General features: G+C 39.9%; 1 protein-coding gene across 1 annotated transcript; it reads right to left on the bottom strand.

Annotated features, from left to right (window-relative positions):
• Positions 1-1,558: 1,558 nt before the first annotated feature.
• On the bottom strand, positions 1,559-18,453 carry nsun2 (NOP2/Sun RNA methyltransferase 2). The gene is made up of 19 exons (XM_028461665.1): positions 18,214-18,453; positions 16,485-16,642; positions 16,228-16,332; positions 16,024-16,129; positions 13,691-13,762; positions 13,510-13,594; positions 13,192-13,384; positions 9,934-10,008; positions 9,678-9,808; positions 9,536-9,609; positions 9,330-9,460; positions 7,416-7,512; positions 7,061-7,245; positions 6,836-6,928; positions 6,614-6,749; positions 3,111-3,191; positions 2,792-2,930; positions 2,538-2,577; positions 1,559-2,448 (listed from the first exon to the last, which is right to left on the bottom strand). The coding sequence occupies exons 1-19, from the start codon at positions 18,277-18,279 to the stop codon at positions 2,160-2,162; spliced, it is 2,256 nt and encodes a 751-aa protein (XP_028317466.1). The 5' UTR covers positions 18,280-18,453; the 3' UTR covers positions 1,559-2,159.
• Between the last annotated feature and the right edge of the window lie 230 nt (positions 18,454-18,683).

The raw sequence follows: 18,683 nt of genomic DNA, 5'->3' as shown, positions 1-18,683 counted from the left end.
GGTTGGGCTGTAACGCGTTACCGTAATGCCATTACTAATAAAATAAATCATTCCAGAATTGGAGGACATTTTACATCCCAGCCAATAAATTTAATAAAATCCATGTTCAAATTGTTAAAGCAATTAGTTGATGAGTAACTTGTACTTGTCCTGACACCAAATCTAATTAAATTTGGAGAAAATATTGAAAAAATATATTTTTAATACCAAATGTAAAATGGCATTTTTCTCTCGTCCCACCCTTTTGATGACCAAATTGAAAATCAACTAAAACAATTATAATGCAACATAAGCTCCCTATATTCTGCATTATTTTGTTGATAGATGTCTCTTGTAATTGTGGAAACATTTGTTGTAATAAATATACTATTATAAATATGAATTATTATCAAGGAATCTGTCCCAAGACGTTCGTGCAACCCTGTTACCCTAACATTTTTAGCATGATAGAAGAAGAAAACAGTGAGTCACATGAAACAATGGAATTGGCATCATCAAAAAGTTTCCCAACAGCATGGGTAGACAAAAGGTAAGTATTTTGGAAAAATTTTGTTCTTTTAATAATTTGCAATTAAAAATTACTGCTTTCATTGAATTTGCATATTATTTTGGAGATACTTATAAATGAACTAGTTGGTAATTTACACAATGATTCATGGTTTCTGACTTTTGTACTTTCTGCCGCAGGCCAAATTGGATGCTCTAAAAGGCTGGATTTGGCCCCGGTGCCTCAAGTTTGACACTTGTGCTATAAGGGTATTAGTTGAAGATGAATATTTCAAACATTTCTTTTCATTGTAACATTACTTTTTAATTAACTAGCTAACTAATCATAGATATGCATCCAGAAAGTTTTAGCTTGTGTAGGTCTTCCAACAGAGGCCCAACATACCTCAAAAAGCTCGGTATTTTTCTGTCAACAGATGGTGGTGCTTAGACTTATGAGCGTTAACTACAAAACGTAAAATCGCAGGCTACTTGTTTTTCATACAAGTAAATAACTGTCTGGCTTCTCCTTTGATGCTATAAGCTAAGATTTGTTAGTGCTTTTTGAAATTAGGGTTTATAAAATCATTAAAACACTTATGCAAATTACACATACTGTGTATAGTATACACATCTATCTGGGAACCATTAGCACATGCTGCAATAAGTACTTTTAGGACATTGATTTATACAGTTTTTAGCCATTAGGCTCACAGAAATAAAATTAGGTCATTTTTCTTTGAATGCATAGGTTTGTTTTTTCAGCATGGTGTACTTTGGGTGTCGCTAATGAGATAAATGTGAGAGCACAATTATTTGACTCGCTTTTGAGTCAAAAAGTCTTATCAAATTAGGTCATGTGAAAAAAAGGTTGTCGCTTTTCCGCGACAGTCACCAAACGGCTTTTAATCTGGGTTGTACAACACATTGACTGTCTCACCTACAGCTGACTTTTACCTCTCAAATGGTCAAAATAACCTTCCTTTTTTAGAGTAAAAATTCACTTTTAAACAACTCGTTAAGGTTTGCTGACAACTAGTCAGGCCAAAAGAAAACATAATATTCAACTTGAACATGTGCATGTCAGTTTATTAATATGTAAATTTAACCATGGTGCGAATGATGGTCAGTGATGTGACCAACTGATGATCTATCCAAGAAAAGTAGTTATGATTGAGCTGCTGGTTGGGAAAACTTAAGATAGAAAGAATTAACAATGCAAATGTTATTAAAAAACAAGGTGTATTTTCATTTTCCCAGTGTAGCAATAGAAAGTTTAAAGAGCCAATTTAAACCAGCACTGCTGTAAAACACTTGGTCAATGGTCAATTTCACGCATTTAATAAACTCAATATTTCTGCCTATGGCCAGGTATACAAAATAAAATGGCAAAGAATACATCATGAGCAACTGAAAGGAAGCCAACGGCACGGTGAGTAAATCTCAACCTCTGATAAAACAACAAAAAACAGCTTTTCTAAAATAGGACAGGCCACTGGAAGTAAAGCACCAATTCCTGGAAACAATCCAAAGGTGACAAATCCCAGCAGCGTCTCGTCGGTGGGAGGGAATCCTTCTGTGCTAAACACAAACCCTAAAGAGGCACTTCTCCCTCTGTCTTCTAAAGACAGGTTGGACCTGGTTTACAGCTCGTCTTTCTTCGTCTGTCATTCTTAGCTACTGCTCTCTTTGAGGCCACTGTCAGTTTGAGGTTCTGATAGGTTTTCTCCTCCGTTCTCTAAGTCCACGTCCTCTCCCTCCTCCACGTCCCTTTCCATCTTGTCATTGGCCTCCGTTTCTGCATCCTTACTTTTCTGCCCCAGGCCCTGCTTGTCCCTGAAGACCTCAACGCCCAACATTCGGAGGTAATGGAACCTCTCATTGCGGGGGACGAAGGCCCGAATGGAGGTTTTTCCCCTCCAGCCACACAGCTGGATGGGACACTGGGGCTCTGCTGGGTTACTGTGAAACAGGGAACAAGGGTCATCAGAACAGATCGTAGGGAAAAAAACAACTTCTAAACACTAATGGTTTAACATTTATTTGCTTACTTTGGGTTTGGGATATACTTCAGCACAATGCTTCCCATTACTGTGGAGAAAAACAAAAATCATGTGAATAAGATGTAGACGACGGCATTCTTTAATGAAATACGACTCATCCACTCAGCAGGAGAAAATTTTTATTTCCATGTGCAATCCTTTCAGCTACTGCTGTTCAGCTTATTTTGAGAGGGTTCTGAATAAATTCTATCTGATCTGCTGGAAAGCTTGCTCCTAAAAAGTTCCTCTTGAAGGTTACGTACCCATTTCCTTAGCTTGAGCGTGTGCCTTGTCCTCCAGCTTGTTGAGGAATGGGTTCTCCTGTGTGAGAAGAACTTTGACGTCCTCCACGCTCACTTGGATGATCCGGGAGCGGATGTATGGCTGGAGAGTGTAGATGCCCTGGTAGGACGGCAAAGTACAGACATGAAGATTCTTTAGTTTCTGCCAATTATCTGCTATTGTGTGGGAAATGATTTCTTTTAATTTGAAAGGTTAGTATTTATTTGACATGGCTTAACAACAGAAATGTAAAATACTCTTGAGGTTTCTTATACTCTTCTGATGGTGTGTGCGTGTTACCTCCTGAGCCAGTCTAAAGGCGCAACCAAACTCCTCTCCATCGCTGTTGCGTGACCACACCTTCACTCCTGTATTGATCACCTGAGGAGCACAGTAACTGATCACTGCTCCATGATTTAAGACCTCCAGACTCCTAGAGCTCATATACAAAATTATAACCATATAGTTACAATATCATCAGTGTTTGTGCCACCTTAAACGCCTAACGTAATAACAAATCCATCAAAATTTTGTTTGAAGACATTAAATTTGTGACTCGGTGTTCGCAAATAAAACCTCTGGTGTGGACACAGATGTTGGGCTAATATAATGATTAAATTGGTTGGTGTATAGGTTGAAAAGGTGAATTATACTCGAGCCTCTTTCGATGGCACATTTACACGACACAGTGGTGATTTTGAGATTAAAGCATAGTGAAGACCTTGGTCTGGGGTTGTATTACACAGCAAGGAAACATTTCAGAGGAAGCTCAAGGCAGTGTAAACAAACACTATTAAAAAAGACTGTAGGTTCAAAGAGCATGTTTTGTACAGCCATGTCGGTACCACTTAGTGTAAAAATGCCATTAATACATTAGAAATGGAGCCCTGGTCACAATTTTTTTTTTAATGCAGATGCTACTTCAGATACAATTATTAACACAATTTCATGTATGATGGAAAAGTTACCAGCTGCTGAGTGATGAAGAAATATTGATAATGGTTTCTTGAATAATTTAGTGGTATAACAAATATAAATAATATAAAACAGCATGCAAGAGCAAGCATGTGTTGCCTATATCACAATCTCTTGTTGTGAAAGGGGATAAGCCTGGGGATGGGGCTTGTAAGTGAGCGCCTGGTGGCTGGGCATTTACCCATGGAGCCATTCGCCGGTGGGCTCACAACCTGCAGGAGGGAGGCAAGGGGTTAGGTGCAATGTGAATCGGGCAGCAGACCAAAGCAGGGGCCTTGGCAATCTCAGCTATGGAAACTAGCTCTAAGTATGTGGAATGTCACCTTTCTGGTGGAGAAGGATCCCAAGCTGGTGCACGAGTTTGAGAAGTTCTGACTAGCAAGAGCTCCAGAACCGGTCTTCTCGAGAAGAGTTACTCTGGAGTTCCCAATGGTGGGAGATGTCGGGCAAGGCTGACGATTCTTCGGGTACTGTATGTTGGGAGTTTACCCCAGTGGACGAGAGGGTAGCCTCACTTTGCCTTTGGGTGGGGGCAACAGGTATCCACCCAGTTGGGATTGTTTAGAAGGAGCATTGGAGATCATTCCTTCTGGGGATTCCCTCATTCTGCTGGGGGACTTCAACGTTCACAACCTGAAGATGTGTGATTGGAAGGAAAGCCCCCCCAATCTAAACGAGAGCAGTGCTTGTTATTGGACTTTTGTGTTTTCCACAGATTGTCCTTAACAGACACCACGTTCAAGCATAAGGGTGTTCATATGTTCACTTTTCACCAGGACACCCTAGGCTGCAGTTCAATGACTTTGTGGTTGTGTCATCGGGCATGTCCTGGACACTCGGGTGAAGAGAGGGGTAGAAATGGCAACCGATCACCTTCTGGTGGTGAATTGGCTGAGATGGCGGGAAGAATGCCGGTCAGAACTGGCAGACCCAAACGTATTTTGAGGGTCTGCTGGGAATACTAACGGGCCAAGCAGAGTGCAGCCACGTTGGTCGCCAAAACAAAAACCCGGACGTGGGAGGAGTTAAGTGGACAGTGTCAAAGAGGTTCTGGACCACCAACGTCTTAAGAGGAAAAACCAGTATACTGTCAACACTTTGTATAGTGCACTGCTAACCTCGACTATCAACGTTATGGAACGGTGTAGAGAATACTTCGAAGCTTTTTGCAGATGATGTGGTCCTGCAGGCTGCATCAGGCCATGACCATCTCTTACTGAACCGGGATGAAAATCGTCAAATCTGAGTACATGGTCCTCCACCGGAAAAGGATGGATTGCCTTTTCTGGGTTGGGTTGAGTACCTCGGGGTCTTCTTCACGAAGAAGCGTCTGTAGTAATGGACACTCAGCATGGATCCACCATGGTGAAGAGAAAGCTAAGCTAAAAAGCAAAGCTCTCAATTTACCAGTTAATCTTCATTCCTACCCTCACCTTTAGTCATGAGTTTTGAGTAGTGGACAAAAGAACAAGATCACAGTTACAAGCTGCCAAAATGAGCTTCCTCCGTAGGGTGGCTGGACTTTTTGTAAACAATCCAAAATAATGTCATCCTAAATTTCTTTTGTTAAATCTTTAATTATGCCACATGGAGGTGTAGTTGCAGCGGCCATCAACAGCACGCCCATGTCCCCAAATGGCTGGAATCCTGTTCTCCTACCCGCCTGGACCCCCTCCCCCTGCCCACCTCCTACCCAAACCTACCCACATGCCTGGTCTCATGTTCTTTGACTGTGTCCTGCTCAAATTTATGTTTGCGAAAGCAGTTTTATTTTCCTGGTTTTACACTGCCTTCTCTGTTAAGGGAAATCAGTCTCAAATTGGCAGTTTTTCCCCTCACCTCTCCTCCTGTTTTTAAATCCCTTTTTCACCTAAATATGAGGGCACCACAAATGGCTGCTCCGGTGTGTTGTGTTCTTTTGCTACAACTACCAAGTCAAATTCCTTGTATTGTTCTAAACTTGGCCAATAAAACTGATTCTGATTCGGTTTAAACAGACATGCTCCAGTTTGGGAGGGAGAAAATGACAGAAAAGAGAAACATCAGACACACAGGAGAAGAAGGGCTGTCCCACACTGCAGGTCAAAGGCCCACAGGGATCTTACCCCCCAATTTCCACTGGATGCGGCTCAGCAGTGTTACGTCACTGCCACGTCACCAGAGCTGATAGGTTTCCACTTTAGTCTAAGTGTTATTTTCCACCGGGTCCGCTGCGGTGGGTGTCAGCTCCTTCCCAGATGTGGTAGTCCGGTGCCAGATATACGCAAAATCACATTCACTATATTGTTTCCTCTCATACTGTAACTCACTGTAAACTGCAGCAACTTTGATTTAGTTCATGTTTTACTGGTGCAGTTTTATCTCTTCTCTGTTGGCTGTTGCTAAAAAATGTGGCTATGACAAATCCAGAGTCCAACCTTCTTGTACTCCTTCGTTAGGAACACTGACCTGTTTATCTGTTTATTGTTGCGTTTATAACACATACATTTCACTGTGTTCTCGCACGATTATATAAATATCGTGAGAACTGCTCTGTCTCGTGACGTGACAGTCGTCCATCCGGAGTGCACCGTGGAGTACTCAAAACGCACGGTGTGAATTACCGGACGGCGGACAGCGAGGCAAAACCGGATTGGTGCCGTGGCACAGCGGAGACGTATCCAGTGGAAACCCCCAGTTAGTCTCACCTGTTTTCAACATGTCGTCTTAGACAGGAAAACAAACTGATCTGATCATCTGAAAGCTTTTGAATATAAACACCAAAACAGCTTCAATCTGAATAGTTGTATACAGGTAAGCAATAATTTTTTGCCCTGAAGAACACGCACCTTCATGCGCTCACTGTTATTCAGCAGCACGTTACGGAGCTCCTTGGACACCATGTACAGGTGTCTCTTCTTGCCATCGTGGGTTCTGGTCAAAACATTGAGCTTGGGAAACCCAGGAGCCAGATCGTAGAAAGATCTGGAAGGAGTTAAACAAAAATTTTTACATTTATTTTGCGAAAAAAACATTGTTAGAATAAGCTCTTTAACAATTAATCTACTGACTGTATGGTGGTAAAAACAGGGTCATCTTCAGTGAGGAACACAAAAGGGTCTTCTTTGTACCCAAAGAGCTTGATCTTCTTTGAAGGAGGTGGTCTGGGAAGAAGGGAAAGGCTGAAGTGTTTAAAATGTATCTCTCCAAAATAACATCATGATCACGAGTGTTTACCAGAACTTCTTGTTCTTTTTAAACAGTAAAGTCTGAGCTCACAGACAGCGATGACTCACCCACACAGTTTGTCTTGTTTGGATCCTTTGGGGGCCTCTTCTGTACCCTTTGTGTCTGATTTTTCTTCTGGTGGATCTTCCACAGCCTCCTGAGGGGTGCCCTCTGGGGTGGGGCTGGGTACGGCTGAGGTCTCTGTGGAGCATTTGGTTGGGGCTGCGGAGCTGGACGAGGCGTCCTTTCTCAGCTGGAGAAGAAGCAGGTGATAAATACATAAGTCACACTGAGCAGGTAATTAAGGCAACTACTAGAATTGTTTTTCCACAATTCATCTGATACACTTAAACACCCACAGGTGGACTAATATATATCTAGAAATCATTACTCCACTGTGTGTGTCTATGTACACAGTGTTACCTTGGGATATCGTTTGTTCCAAGGCATGGGAGCTTTCTTCACCAGAACAGCCACAAAGAAACCCCCAGTGTTCTGGTGATGTGGCAGAATCCGCATACTGACATGACACACACACAGGTACAGATGTTAGCTCTTAGTTGTGTGCATCAGGGCAGATAAGGGCTTTGAGTACTCAGTTGCTTGATAAAATGACTAAATGTCGCCCTCTGCTTGTTAAAGATAGCATAGCATGTGTATCCGACGTGTTTCCATCACATTTCAACAGTGTCTTCATGTAAATAAAACCATAAATACATTGTGTGAATGGGGTTACAAAGGTCCTCACTTGATTGGCAGAGTTACTCGTTAAGGAATGAACAACTTTAACATCTGCGTTTAACTGTTGGATATTTATTGAAGAACAATTTTGCTTTTTGAGACTTGATAATCATTTTATTTATCATTTTGGTTGTGTGTGGGAAACATTTTTTTCTTTAACAGAGACAGGATCTATTTTATTGTTTTTGGTTGAGATTTTTATTCAGTGCAATATTTTTTCTAACAAAGACTGAAAGTCAATTTTATTTTTCATTTGCTTGATTTGTTTATTTAGGATTTTTCAAAGTTTGTGACATTCCAAATACATTAGTAATTAATAAAAATGTATCGCATTTAAAAGTATGTGGGAGCTTAAGTAGAGATGTGTATTTTTGTATCTTTCTGTTGTCTTTTTGTGCAATTATAGTTTTTGTTGCCATTGCAGCGTCATTCTGGAGTCATTGTGTGTAGTTTTGTGCATTACTGTTGTCAGTTAGTGTATTTTTTGTATAAATATTTAGTTTTTTACTAATTTTCATAATTTTGTTGTCGTTTGGTGTATTTTTCTGTAATGCATGTGTTTGAGTCACTTTGTCTGTTTTTGGAACCTTTGTGTATATTTACAGTTATTTTGTTGGTTTTTGTTGTAATTTCGTGTGTTTCTGGCATCATTTTGTATATTTTTGTACATTTCTGTTGTCGTTTTGTGTACTTTGTTTTATTTTCCTTATTTCGTATATTTTTATTATAAATACCATATGTTTGGTGAGGGCATGTTTTGAGATGGATGATATTTTTTTTTAAATGAAATAATACATTTAATAGACCATTTCAGTCCCAAAAAATCCTACGTCGCACACCTTTGAACCTAGCTCTAGCTATGTAGCAAGTATGAACTCTGTCTGTCCTTGAACACCAGAGATATTTAGATATTTGAGGCACAGACACAGAGATCCCTTGCTTTAATAGGTACTTGCATCACTATGATACATTAGTGGTTAATTTCATTTAATTTTCATTTACTTCTGGACCTACATCTCCTGTACTGGTTTACAGGGAGTGCTGGAGCCTATCCCAGCTGGACTCTAAGGTGGGTAAACCCTTTCTATGAGATGGATGATTGCATTTAAACAATTCATTCCTAAGATCTTTTTAAAGAATCAAGTTAATCTAACAAACAGTTTCTGGACTGTGGGAAGAAACTTAAGTAGCACTGGCTAATAATAATATGAAACATATTGAAGGTATTCAATTTATGGCTGCACGATTATGGCCAAAATAATACTACGATTATTTTTTATCAATATTGTAATCATGATTATAATCAATTATTTATCATTACAGGGAGAAAAAAAAACATTTTAAACAAACATGAGGACAGTTTACAGTGCAAAATCAAGCTTTAAATAATTATACAAAAATCAATATTCAAAAAATGTAACCTAATAATTAAAAAGGTACCAAAGGCTACTGAAATAAATACATTACAGAGTGCTGAGCCCATATTTTAAATCCAACTATTGCAGATGATCAGATTTATTTAACCGTGGCAACCAAAATCACGATTAAAATGTGATTGATTGTGCAGCCCTCGTTCAGCTGTGTGTTCACACATACCATCTCTCCAGATGCATGTCTGCGAGCTTCTCTGGGTCTTTGGGTGGGAACATGGTGGGACGGATCTGTGTGTGTCGGCTGCTTGGGACCTCTGACCAGTCCAAGAACCACTGGCCTTCTTTGGTCATCAACTATAGATTAAGTAGAACTTCTTCAGTTAAAACGTGCTATTGTATGCTTCCATAGAAAGAAGACAGGGATCTTACCTTCCAGGACGTTACGCCAGGCATCCACTTCAGGCCGGGCAGATCTCCTGAGCAGTCAGCCAGCTCCAACGCTCCTAAAGACGTGAGAGAGGGAGAGCGTTACACAACAGAAGCATGAGGTTAAACTATGCAGGTTTGTTACCTTCACTTTTCTCCAGCAGCGCTGCAATGACGGCTTCATCCTCAATAGGGTTGAGAGAACATGTGGAGTAAACCATCCTCCCTCCTACCGCCAGCTGTTCAACACCTCGCACAGCGATACGAAGCTGCAGTCTAGCAAATACACACATTGTCTCACTCCCATCCATTTATTGGCTCCAGAACAGACCCTGTGTCTCTGTGTGGTCCAGTTGGTGGACTACACGGTGGCTTTAGTCCCCGTAGTGACCCTGACTTACCCGTGGAGGTGCAGACTGTTGCTTGTTGTCCATTTTTTCCACACGTCTATGTTCTTCCTCATGGTGCCGTCTCCACTGTGGAACACAGGACCACACACGTTTGATGTATGAAACATCCAGAAAACTCTGGGTCTCTTTAATTCACTCAATGTGCTTCTATAACTGATCATCAGAATGATCACAGAGGAAGGAATAAATGAGAAAACCAGACTCACAAAAATTTACATTATTTTATTTTTCATTACCAGCACAGTGCTCTCCAAATCTTCCACCACTTCCCACACAAAATGAATGACTAATACACAATGACCTGTACCAAATGCATTGGTGACATTTAGGGATGTAACGATTCACTCAACTCCCGATACGATTCGATTCACGATACTGGGTTCACGATACAATTCTCTCACGATTTATTTTACAAAATGGGACTGTAGACAAATTTTTTTTGGGGGGGAAAAAACTAGAAAATACGGAACTATTTTCCTTTTATTTTTCATTGTCAAAAGAATCCCTTGATAAACTAGTCAAAACAATGCAATTTAACTAAAAATAAATCTTGAATGAAATAAATAAAGGAATAATACAAATGAAAATGAAGCCTATTAATTTAAATTCTGGTTCTATAATAAACAATGCAAAACTGCATAATAGTTATTTTTCTTTTAAAAGTGCAACTGAAAATGTATTTTGTGCCTTAACAATTGGACTTTTTAAAAAAAAAAAAATAAATAAATAAACGTGATTGCACTGATTTACATCATATTTGTTTGGACCAGAAGAGGGCGCTGGTAACACAGTGGTCGGTTGGCATGCAGATATCTTGCAGTGAAGAAGAGAAGCTATGCTAGCAGACAGAGCTTATAGAAAAACGTGACTTTTACAGATATTCAAGTAATATTACTTTAGACAGGCCTCTAAACTTGAGGCCTGTCTAAAGGACATTAGGGCCTGGATGGACCAAAATTTTCTTCTTCTCAACTCAGACAAGACTGAGGTCATTGTACTGGGCCCACAACACCTTAGAGAAACCTATGCTAGCCTAACTGCCCTAGATGGCATTACTCTGGCACAAAGCACAACTGTTAGAAACCTTGGGGTTCTATTTGATCAGGACTTATCCTTCAACTCTCACATAAAACAAACTTAAAGAACTGCCTTCTTTCATCTCCGTAACATTGCTAAAATCAGATCTATTCTGTCTCAGGGCGACGCCGAAAAACTAGTCCATGCTTTTGTTACCTCTAGACTGGATTATTGTAATTCTCTTTTAGCAGGCTGCCCGAGCAAGTCGCTTAAGACACTTCAGCTGGTTCAAAATGCTGCAGCACGTGTACTGACTAAAACTAGGAGAAGAGATCACATTACTCCTGTATTAGCCTCTCTGCATTGGCTTCCCATAAAATATAGAATAGAATTCAAGATTCTTCTTCTCACTTATAAAGCCCTAAATGGACAGGCACCAGTCTATCTCAAGGAGCTTGTAGTGCCATACAATCCCCCCAGAACACTACGCTCTCAAAATGCTGGACTACTCGTTGTTCCATTCGTCTCTAAAAGTAGTATAGGAGGAAGAGCTTTCAGTCATCAGGCCCCACTTCTCTGGAACCATCTACCAACCACGGTTCGGGGGGCAGACACCCTCTCTACCTTTAAGGTTAGGCTCAAAACATTCCTCTTTGGTAAAGCTTTTAGTTAGGAACCAGCTCATAGCTCATAATTAAGATGCAATAGGCATAGACTGCCGGGGGGGGGGGGTCTGGCATGCTCGGTTGGAGAGAGGTTGGAGAGGGCGTTAAGAGAGAGGTCATTTAGGTTAGAGAGGGACCGGAGAGGGTCCCATTCCTCTCTCAAACACTCCCTCTATGTCTGCTTCTTCCCTTGTGTGTTTGCTCCTGTACTCCTTCTGGCTTTTGTCTTGCAGGTCCGTGGGATCCTCAGTGTGGAGTTACAGAGTCTCAACAACTCTGTCTCCACCCTTCCCTCTGCACACACCCAACACAGCATAACGTGGATGGCTGTTCATCATAGGAATGGGATCCACACAAGGTTCCTGCTGCTTAACAGAAGGTTTTCCTTGCCGCCATGATGAATTCATGTTGGGTGGGGGATACATATGTATGTGTATATACGTATATATGCATATGTGTGTATCCATAAAATGAAGAGTCTGTCCTTAAGACTGCTCTACTGTAAAGTGTCTTGAGATACCATTGGTTATGATTTGGCGCTATACAAATAAAGATTGATTGATTGATATTCTTTCGGTGCTAAAGGGGTAATGAATCATTTATTAACATATTTAAGAGTAGAAGGCGGCCAGAAAGAAAGTATTAGCAGACTCCGCCCGCCGCCTACACTTGTGGAAGTACTGCGATTCAATTTTCAGAAAATCGATATCAATCGTGATACCTATGAATCGATTTTTAACTGCCTTATGATTAATCGTTACATCCCTAGTGACATTTAATCTTAACACAATATATAATCAATAAGTATACCCTCACTATCAGTAAATATTTATAATCTTAGTCAATTTAAACAACGATTAACTATTAAAGTAGTTTAATAAAGTGTAAGTCCACCCTAAAACAACTTTTTTCTGCTGAATAAATATATTAGTATGCACTTCCTGGTTTTAAGTGATCTTACCTCGGCACACTTTTATAAATGAAGCCCGAGAACTGAACAGCTGATGACAGCAAACGATGTTGATATGCTAAGCCTGCCTAACCTTTTTTTTAATCCTAACTTTATCCATTTACAAAGTAGAAGGATCATTTAACATTGATCCCACTGTGGTTTGTAGGTTGTAATGTGTCCGCCCCACAATTATACTAATATTTCTAAATGTATAATAGTTAATATATTTTGATCCTAAAGTAAAAACACACTTATAAGTTGTAAATATCTGTGATTTCATGTTTAATGCCATTAGTGATACATTTGTTTGGTTACTTTTACTAATGAATACCGACACATATACCTTGTTTAAAAGTATGAAATAGCCACAAAGTGAGGAAAAGGAATAAAGATGCATAAAAAAATGCAAAAGGGTTTGAATGGACACTTATAGGTTTGTGTACCATGGTTGTACTGGTGGAGCTCAAATCAAGGTGAACTATAAGAACTTTAACACCAGGTTTTGACACCCAACATATAAAACCATCTTCCCTTTATGTCTTAACATATCTCATTGCTACACGTCTTACTAAGGAACAACATCTCTAGTCAAATCTGATCGGTGCAGACACTGACCTGCAGGGTACGTCACACAGAATCCGATCATAGTAAAGGACGTCCTTCTTTCCATCCACGTCGACTTGGAGTGTGGGGATGCAGGAGGCGTCGTGGTTGACCACCATGATGCAGGGGCTGTTGAGACGCTTGGCCTGATGCACCAGCAGGTAGCAGCGCTTGTTGTCCACGTCATTGGCGATGACGAAACCCTCTGAAGTGAGGAGATTATCCTTTGAACTCTCATCTTAATTTCAACATTCTACTGCAAATCAGCGCAGTTTCAAGAATTCAACCAGTATTATGTGCAGGAAGAGCGGGTATGTTATTCGATCTCACCCGGAAACGGGATGTCCATGTCAGAGTGTAGCATCTCAATCAGCTGAGCCGTTTTTGACCCTGGAGCTGCACACATGTCTAGGATCTGCCCAGAGAAGCATTTTCATCACAATTTCTTTCCTCTTTTTTTTTTTATTTATACAACAACAAATACACAAAGCCCAGTCAGACAGTTGTTCACCTTGTGATGAGGCTGAATGCTGAGCAGGAGAGGAGGGATCATGCTAACTGCTTCTTGTCGACTGATGTTCCCCTATGAGGAAAAAGACCACACTGTTAACTCTGATATCTCTTTATTGTTGTGTCTGAGGCCTTATTTCATTGTAACTTTTAAAAAGCAGTAAGGAGCCATACAACTCACATAAAAATAGGGAACACTTAACCTCTTCAGTATTCGCTGAAAATCACATACCAAGGTTCTAGCAAGCGCTGTTGAAGCGATGGCACCTTTTTTTAAATCGGTACCGTCATAACAATTGTTGCACACAAGCGAGACTTCCAGGCATACACGGGTTGTTCTCTCTCTTTTAATCTGAATAACTCAGAAACACACATCAGCACCGTCAGTTTAATACAGGCGATCTGCTCGGATGTTCCCGTCTTTACCTGAGGACCCCTGCAGCCCTTTAGCTGCCCCCGATGCTGCCTGTATGCATCGTCCGATAAAAACAGTACTTCAACCAGACGTAGCGCACATGAAGTTGCTCGTCATGTTTCTAAAACTCGCAACGGATCATTCTATACGCACGGATGTGAACATTGTCGAGTTGAAATGTGTTTGGGCTTAAAAAGACATAAGCTTCATTCTGGTCGGACAGTTCGGGCCGGGTTTTCTTTTTTTGGCCTGATTAAAGCTGTACTGTGTGCATCCTCCGCGTGTGTGTGTGTGTGCGCGTGCCCTCTGCGTGTATGTGTGTCTGCATTTGTTCCAATATTACAGCAGGTCCCACAGAACACCTCATTTAAATTTGAAAAGGACGTCTTGGAATCAGTCTTGAATAACATGTTATTTCTTGTCTCTACAGAGCATATGAGTATTTATTAGTGGAAAACATATATATATATAAATAACTTTTAGCTTTAAAGTAAGGCTGGAACAATTTTTTTTTAAAAAACTACAAAAAATCCCAACAAACTTTAGCTTTACTTCACTAAGTATGGCCCTCAGAGAGTTAAAAAATTTTAGATAGCGCAACACACGATCCCCCAATACTGTGTAAAATTCCTGATAAGAACCCTGCATGCCCATAACAAATAACGTTTCTCTAAGCTTCAACATGACCTACATGGCTAATTTTTGTTCAGATTGAACCCTTAGTGGTTACAGATGATGTGAAATTTTGGAAATATATGATACTGAGTGACAAAAAAAATCATGTTTTAAATACAGAAATATGTAGTCCACCCAAAAAAAACCTAGAGATTTACATCAAATATAAAGCCAATTCTCATTAACGAAGGCAATGAAAGCAGAAACAATTAAACTAATGTATGGGCATTAACTGCAGCAAGTTTGGTGATAATAATACCCAATAGGCCAAAGATACACTTGTTCTTGTGCAAAAAAGTTTAGGCGGAAGCCCACTTTGCCACAACTGTGCTTAAGTTTTCCACAAGTTTGGGAACAAGTGTGTAACTGTAATAAATCACTCAAATTGATTCCAATCATAGTTAATTATGTTTGACGACTAGATGTTGCAATTTGGCTTGAAATAAACATCTATTTTTATTCAGATTTCTAGTTCAGCAATGCTTTGACCAATCAGAATGTTTGACAGTGTTTTAAAGCTCAGAGCCAGTAAAAATGGTGATATCAAACACTATGGAACTGGGCTTTACCCCTGGCTAATCAGAGCTGGATAAACGAGGGACCAGCCTTGTGCTCATTGGATGGATTTCTTGACTGAGAAGTGCTCACATGTGTAGACTATCCAACAACCCGATTTGAATTTATCAAAATATGGAGTTTTATACACATTGTTTGTCAAAAGTTGTTCCAAAGGTAAGACAATTTGTCATCATTGCTGACTTTTCCCACTGTGTATTTTCTGATTTTGTGGGTTTTTTTGGTACATAACATACCCGACCTGTATACAGTATCAGTGGATTCAGCTCAGCCAGTAGTTTAACGTAGGCTCTTGTTATAGAACTCTGTTTATTTTGTGATTCACAGGAGTGGAAAAAGGCTGAGTTTGGGGAGTTGTTGACTTTTCCCTCTTTGAGCATAACGGCCTGGTGTGTGCTGTGGTCTTTTGTTCTGAATGTGGGTTGGCTACAGTTTTAGCCGAGTATCTTAGGATTAGGGAGTGATATAGAATGTGTGATTTCATTTATTCTTTACAACATTAAGACCCGTGAGAGTCACAGAAGTTGGAGCTGCCGTCGTCTGCGGGTTCGTTCGGGCTGAAGAAGTTAAATTACACATCCTAGACCTCAATGAATGAAATATTTAAGCTGAAAAATCTTCAGTACATAGTGTTCTTCAAGACAAATCCAAATTTCCCTTTTATTTACCGACTCAGTCTCGCTGACCAGGAACTGGTGGAACTTCTCCAATAGGGGCGACTTCCTGATGATCTTCCTGCTGATGTTGGTATGCCAGGCCTGCTCATCAGGATACCTGCAGAAGATGGACACACATTGTGGGGCTTAGTTGCTCATCTAAATATCCGGTTTGTGCTATAAAACTCATCAGGTAAACAATACAATGAGAGTTACCAGCTGAGCGGCTGAGGAGCATCAATCTTCTGCTCCTCGATTTCCAGCTCCTGAAGATCTTTGAAGTATTTCTCCTTCAAGCAGTGAAGAATCTCCTTAGCGTGACTTAGACGCACAAAAATAGGGGAACATTACCATTAATACGAATGGTATTTGTTTAAACACGGACATCTTAAATGTTTTACTATAGGTCAATGTCTACAGATGAATAACAAACCAATGGTGCAGCATCAGGTGTATGAAATAACATGGCTCACCTCTTGTATCCAGTGATGCGGATGGTTGAAGGGAGCGGTTCCCTCATCGCCTCCATGAACTGATCAAACTCTCCATCAGGCACCAGGCCTAATTCTTTGTAGTAGTGTTCAAAGAGCTTATTCTCCTTCACAATGTCTGCATAACCTGCTCCCCAGCCCTGAAACACAAGAGCTACAATGTCAAGTGTCAACCACAAGAAAGAAACTAACTGGTATAAATTATATTTTGTTCTAAATCAAAGGGTCAATGACTACTAGAGGTAAGTCCCTTTCAAGACATGCACATACATCCTTTAGAGCAATGACTGGCCTGGTAATGTTGCTTATAGATACAAGAGGGAGATTACGGGAACCTGTTTATATGAGAAATGCATCAAAAAACAAGGGGATAACTATTCCAGAACAAAAACAAAAAAACAAGCTATCAGACTTTCACAGATGGCAATCCTTTCATCTGAACTTTTTTTTCCCCAATTGAAACAATTTCGAATTTGAGACAAGCCACAAACCTACTCATACCTACTGTTGCTGACTATTGTTCTCTGTTTGAGAAACATCACTTGATCAAGCCATTTCTAACATTTTCACTTCCGATACGATACCGATATTACAGCTTTGAGTATTGGCTGATACCGACATTGATCCGATATCAGCATGAATCATACATACTTTTATTACTTATTTTGCAGTGTGGAATGTTAGAAAAAGGTTTGATCAAGTGATGTCACTCAAACAGAGAACAATAGTCAGCAACAGTAGGGATGAAAAAAACTGACCCATTCATTATTAACCAATTGGTTACATACATTTTAACCTTCAACATAAGATCTACAGTATTCTACAATTGAATAAATATAATATATATTGGAGATTTTAGATGCAGTCCGATAAAATCCGATATTAATTTTTTGGCTGATATCCGATATCAATATCGGATCAGGACACCCCCAAAAGTAATAAAAGTATGATTCGTGCTGATATCGTATCGAATCGATATCAGTATCAGCCAACACTCAAGGCTGCAATATCGGTATCGTATCGGAAGTGAAAAAGTTGTATCTGGACATCCCTAGTAATTTTAATGTTTTGCGTTTTAAAAATGGTTTTCTTCTCTGTGCGTTTTTGTTTTTTTAATCTCTGACTCTTTTATTCTGTCATCTTTTTAATTATTTTATCAAATTACTTCTGTGTGCATTAGTCTCTAATAAACCTTTATCATTTTTTACTTCTGTCAATCACGTTAGCAAATTTCTGTGAAGCACTTATATTTAATTTGTAAAAAAAAAAAAAAAAAAAAGGTCCTATATAAATAACGTTTGACTGATTGATATATCAAACAAACAAACAAAACAGCTGACAGCATTTATTCTACGATGACGACATCCATTAATTCACCTAGACTGAGTTGAAAATCAATATTGACATCTGTCTAAAGATATAAATGCGTCAGGAATGAATTAAATGAAGCCAGAGGAAGATGGTTTGGACAAACTCAACCGTGTACTTCTAAAACTATTTTATATCGACTATGCTAAATACGCATGTTAGCTTAATTTCACTCAAAACACGTTTTTACAGAGCTAGCACTAGCTTAGCATGTTGAGTTACACCTCAAAAGTCGAATGCAAATTATTGTACTCATTTGGGATTAAAAACAATAATGTGTTATATTGTATCACTGTGGGTGGACACTACAGGTTTGCTGCTTTTGCACAGCCAAGAGCCTTACAGCGTTGTCTCTTGAGTCTCTTCCTGTGTTCTGGTTCTTCTGCCGCTGCCGGCTCCTTTTCCCCATGTTGGAGCAACAAATCACCCTGGAGAAAAGCCTGCGGAGCGTCGTGGAGCTTTAAGGTCGGGGAATGGAGGAGATAGATCCACTGCTCAGCGAAGGACGCTTCAGGTTAACTTCCAGGATCCTAACCAGCGTTCAACGTGTTGGCTCCGACGCACGTGAATGAGGACCCAGAGGTGGCCCACACCTGCCTGACTAAAAATTAGACTGCACGCTGAAGCGTACGGATTAAATTACTGGACATTCGTAAAAAACAAGTGCAGCATATTGTCTTCAGTTGTTCTGCAAAAATCACAGATGTCATCTCATTGAGAGTGTTTAGTTATTTATTTATTTAATTATTATGGAGGTAGATTTGTGTCTTCATTATTCAATCAACAAACAAAAAAAAAAAACACACAACAAAA

The sequence above is a fragment of the Gouania willdenowi genome, chromosome 11 (assembly GCF_900634775.1).
Source record: "Gouania willdenowi chromosome 11, fGouWil2.1, whole genome shotgun sequence".
In the NCBI taxonomy this organism is placed as follows: domain Eukaryota; kingdom Metazoa; phylum Chordata; class Actinopteri; order Blenniiformes; family Gobiesocidae; genus Gouania; species Gouania willdenowi.
This window is presented reverse-complemented; position numbering and strand designations above follow the sequence as displayed.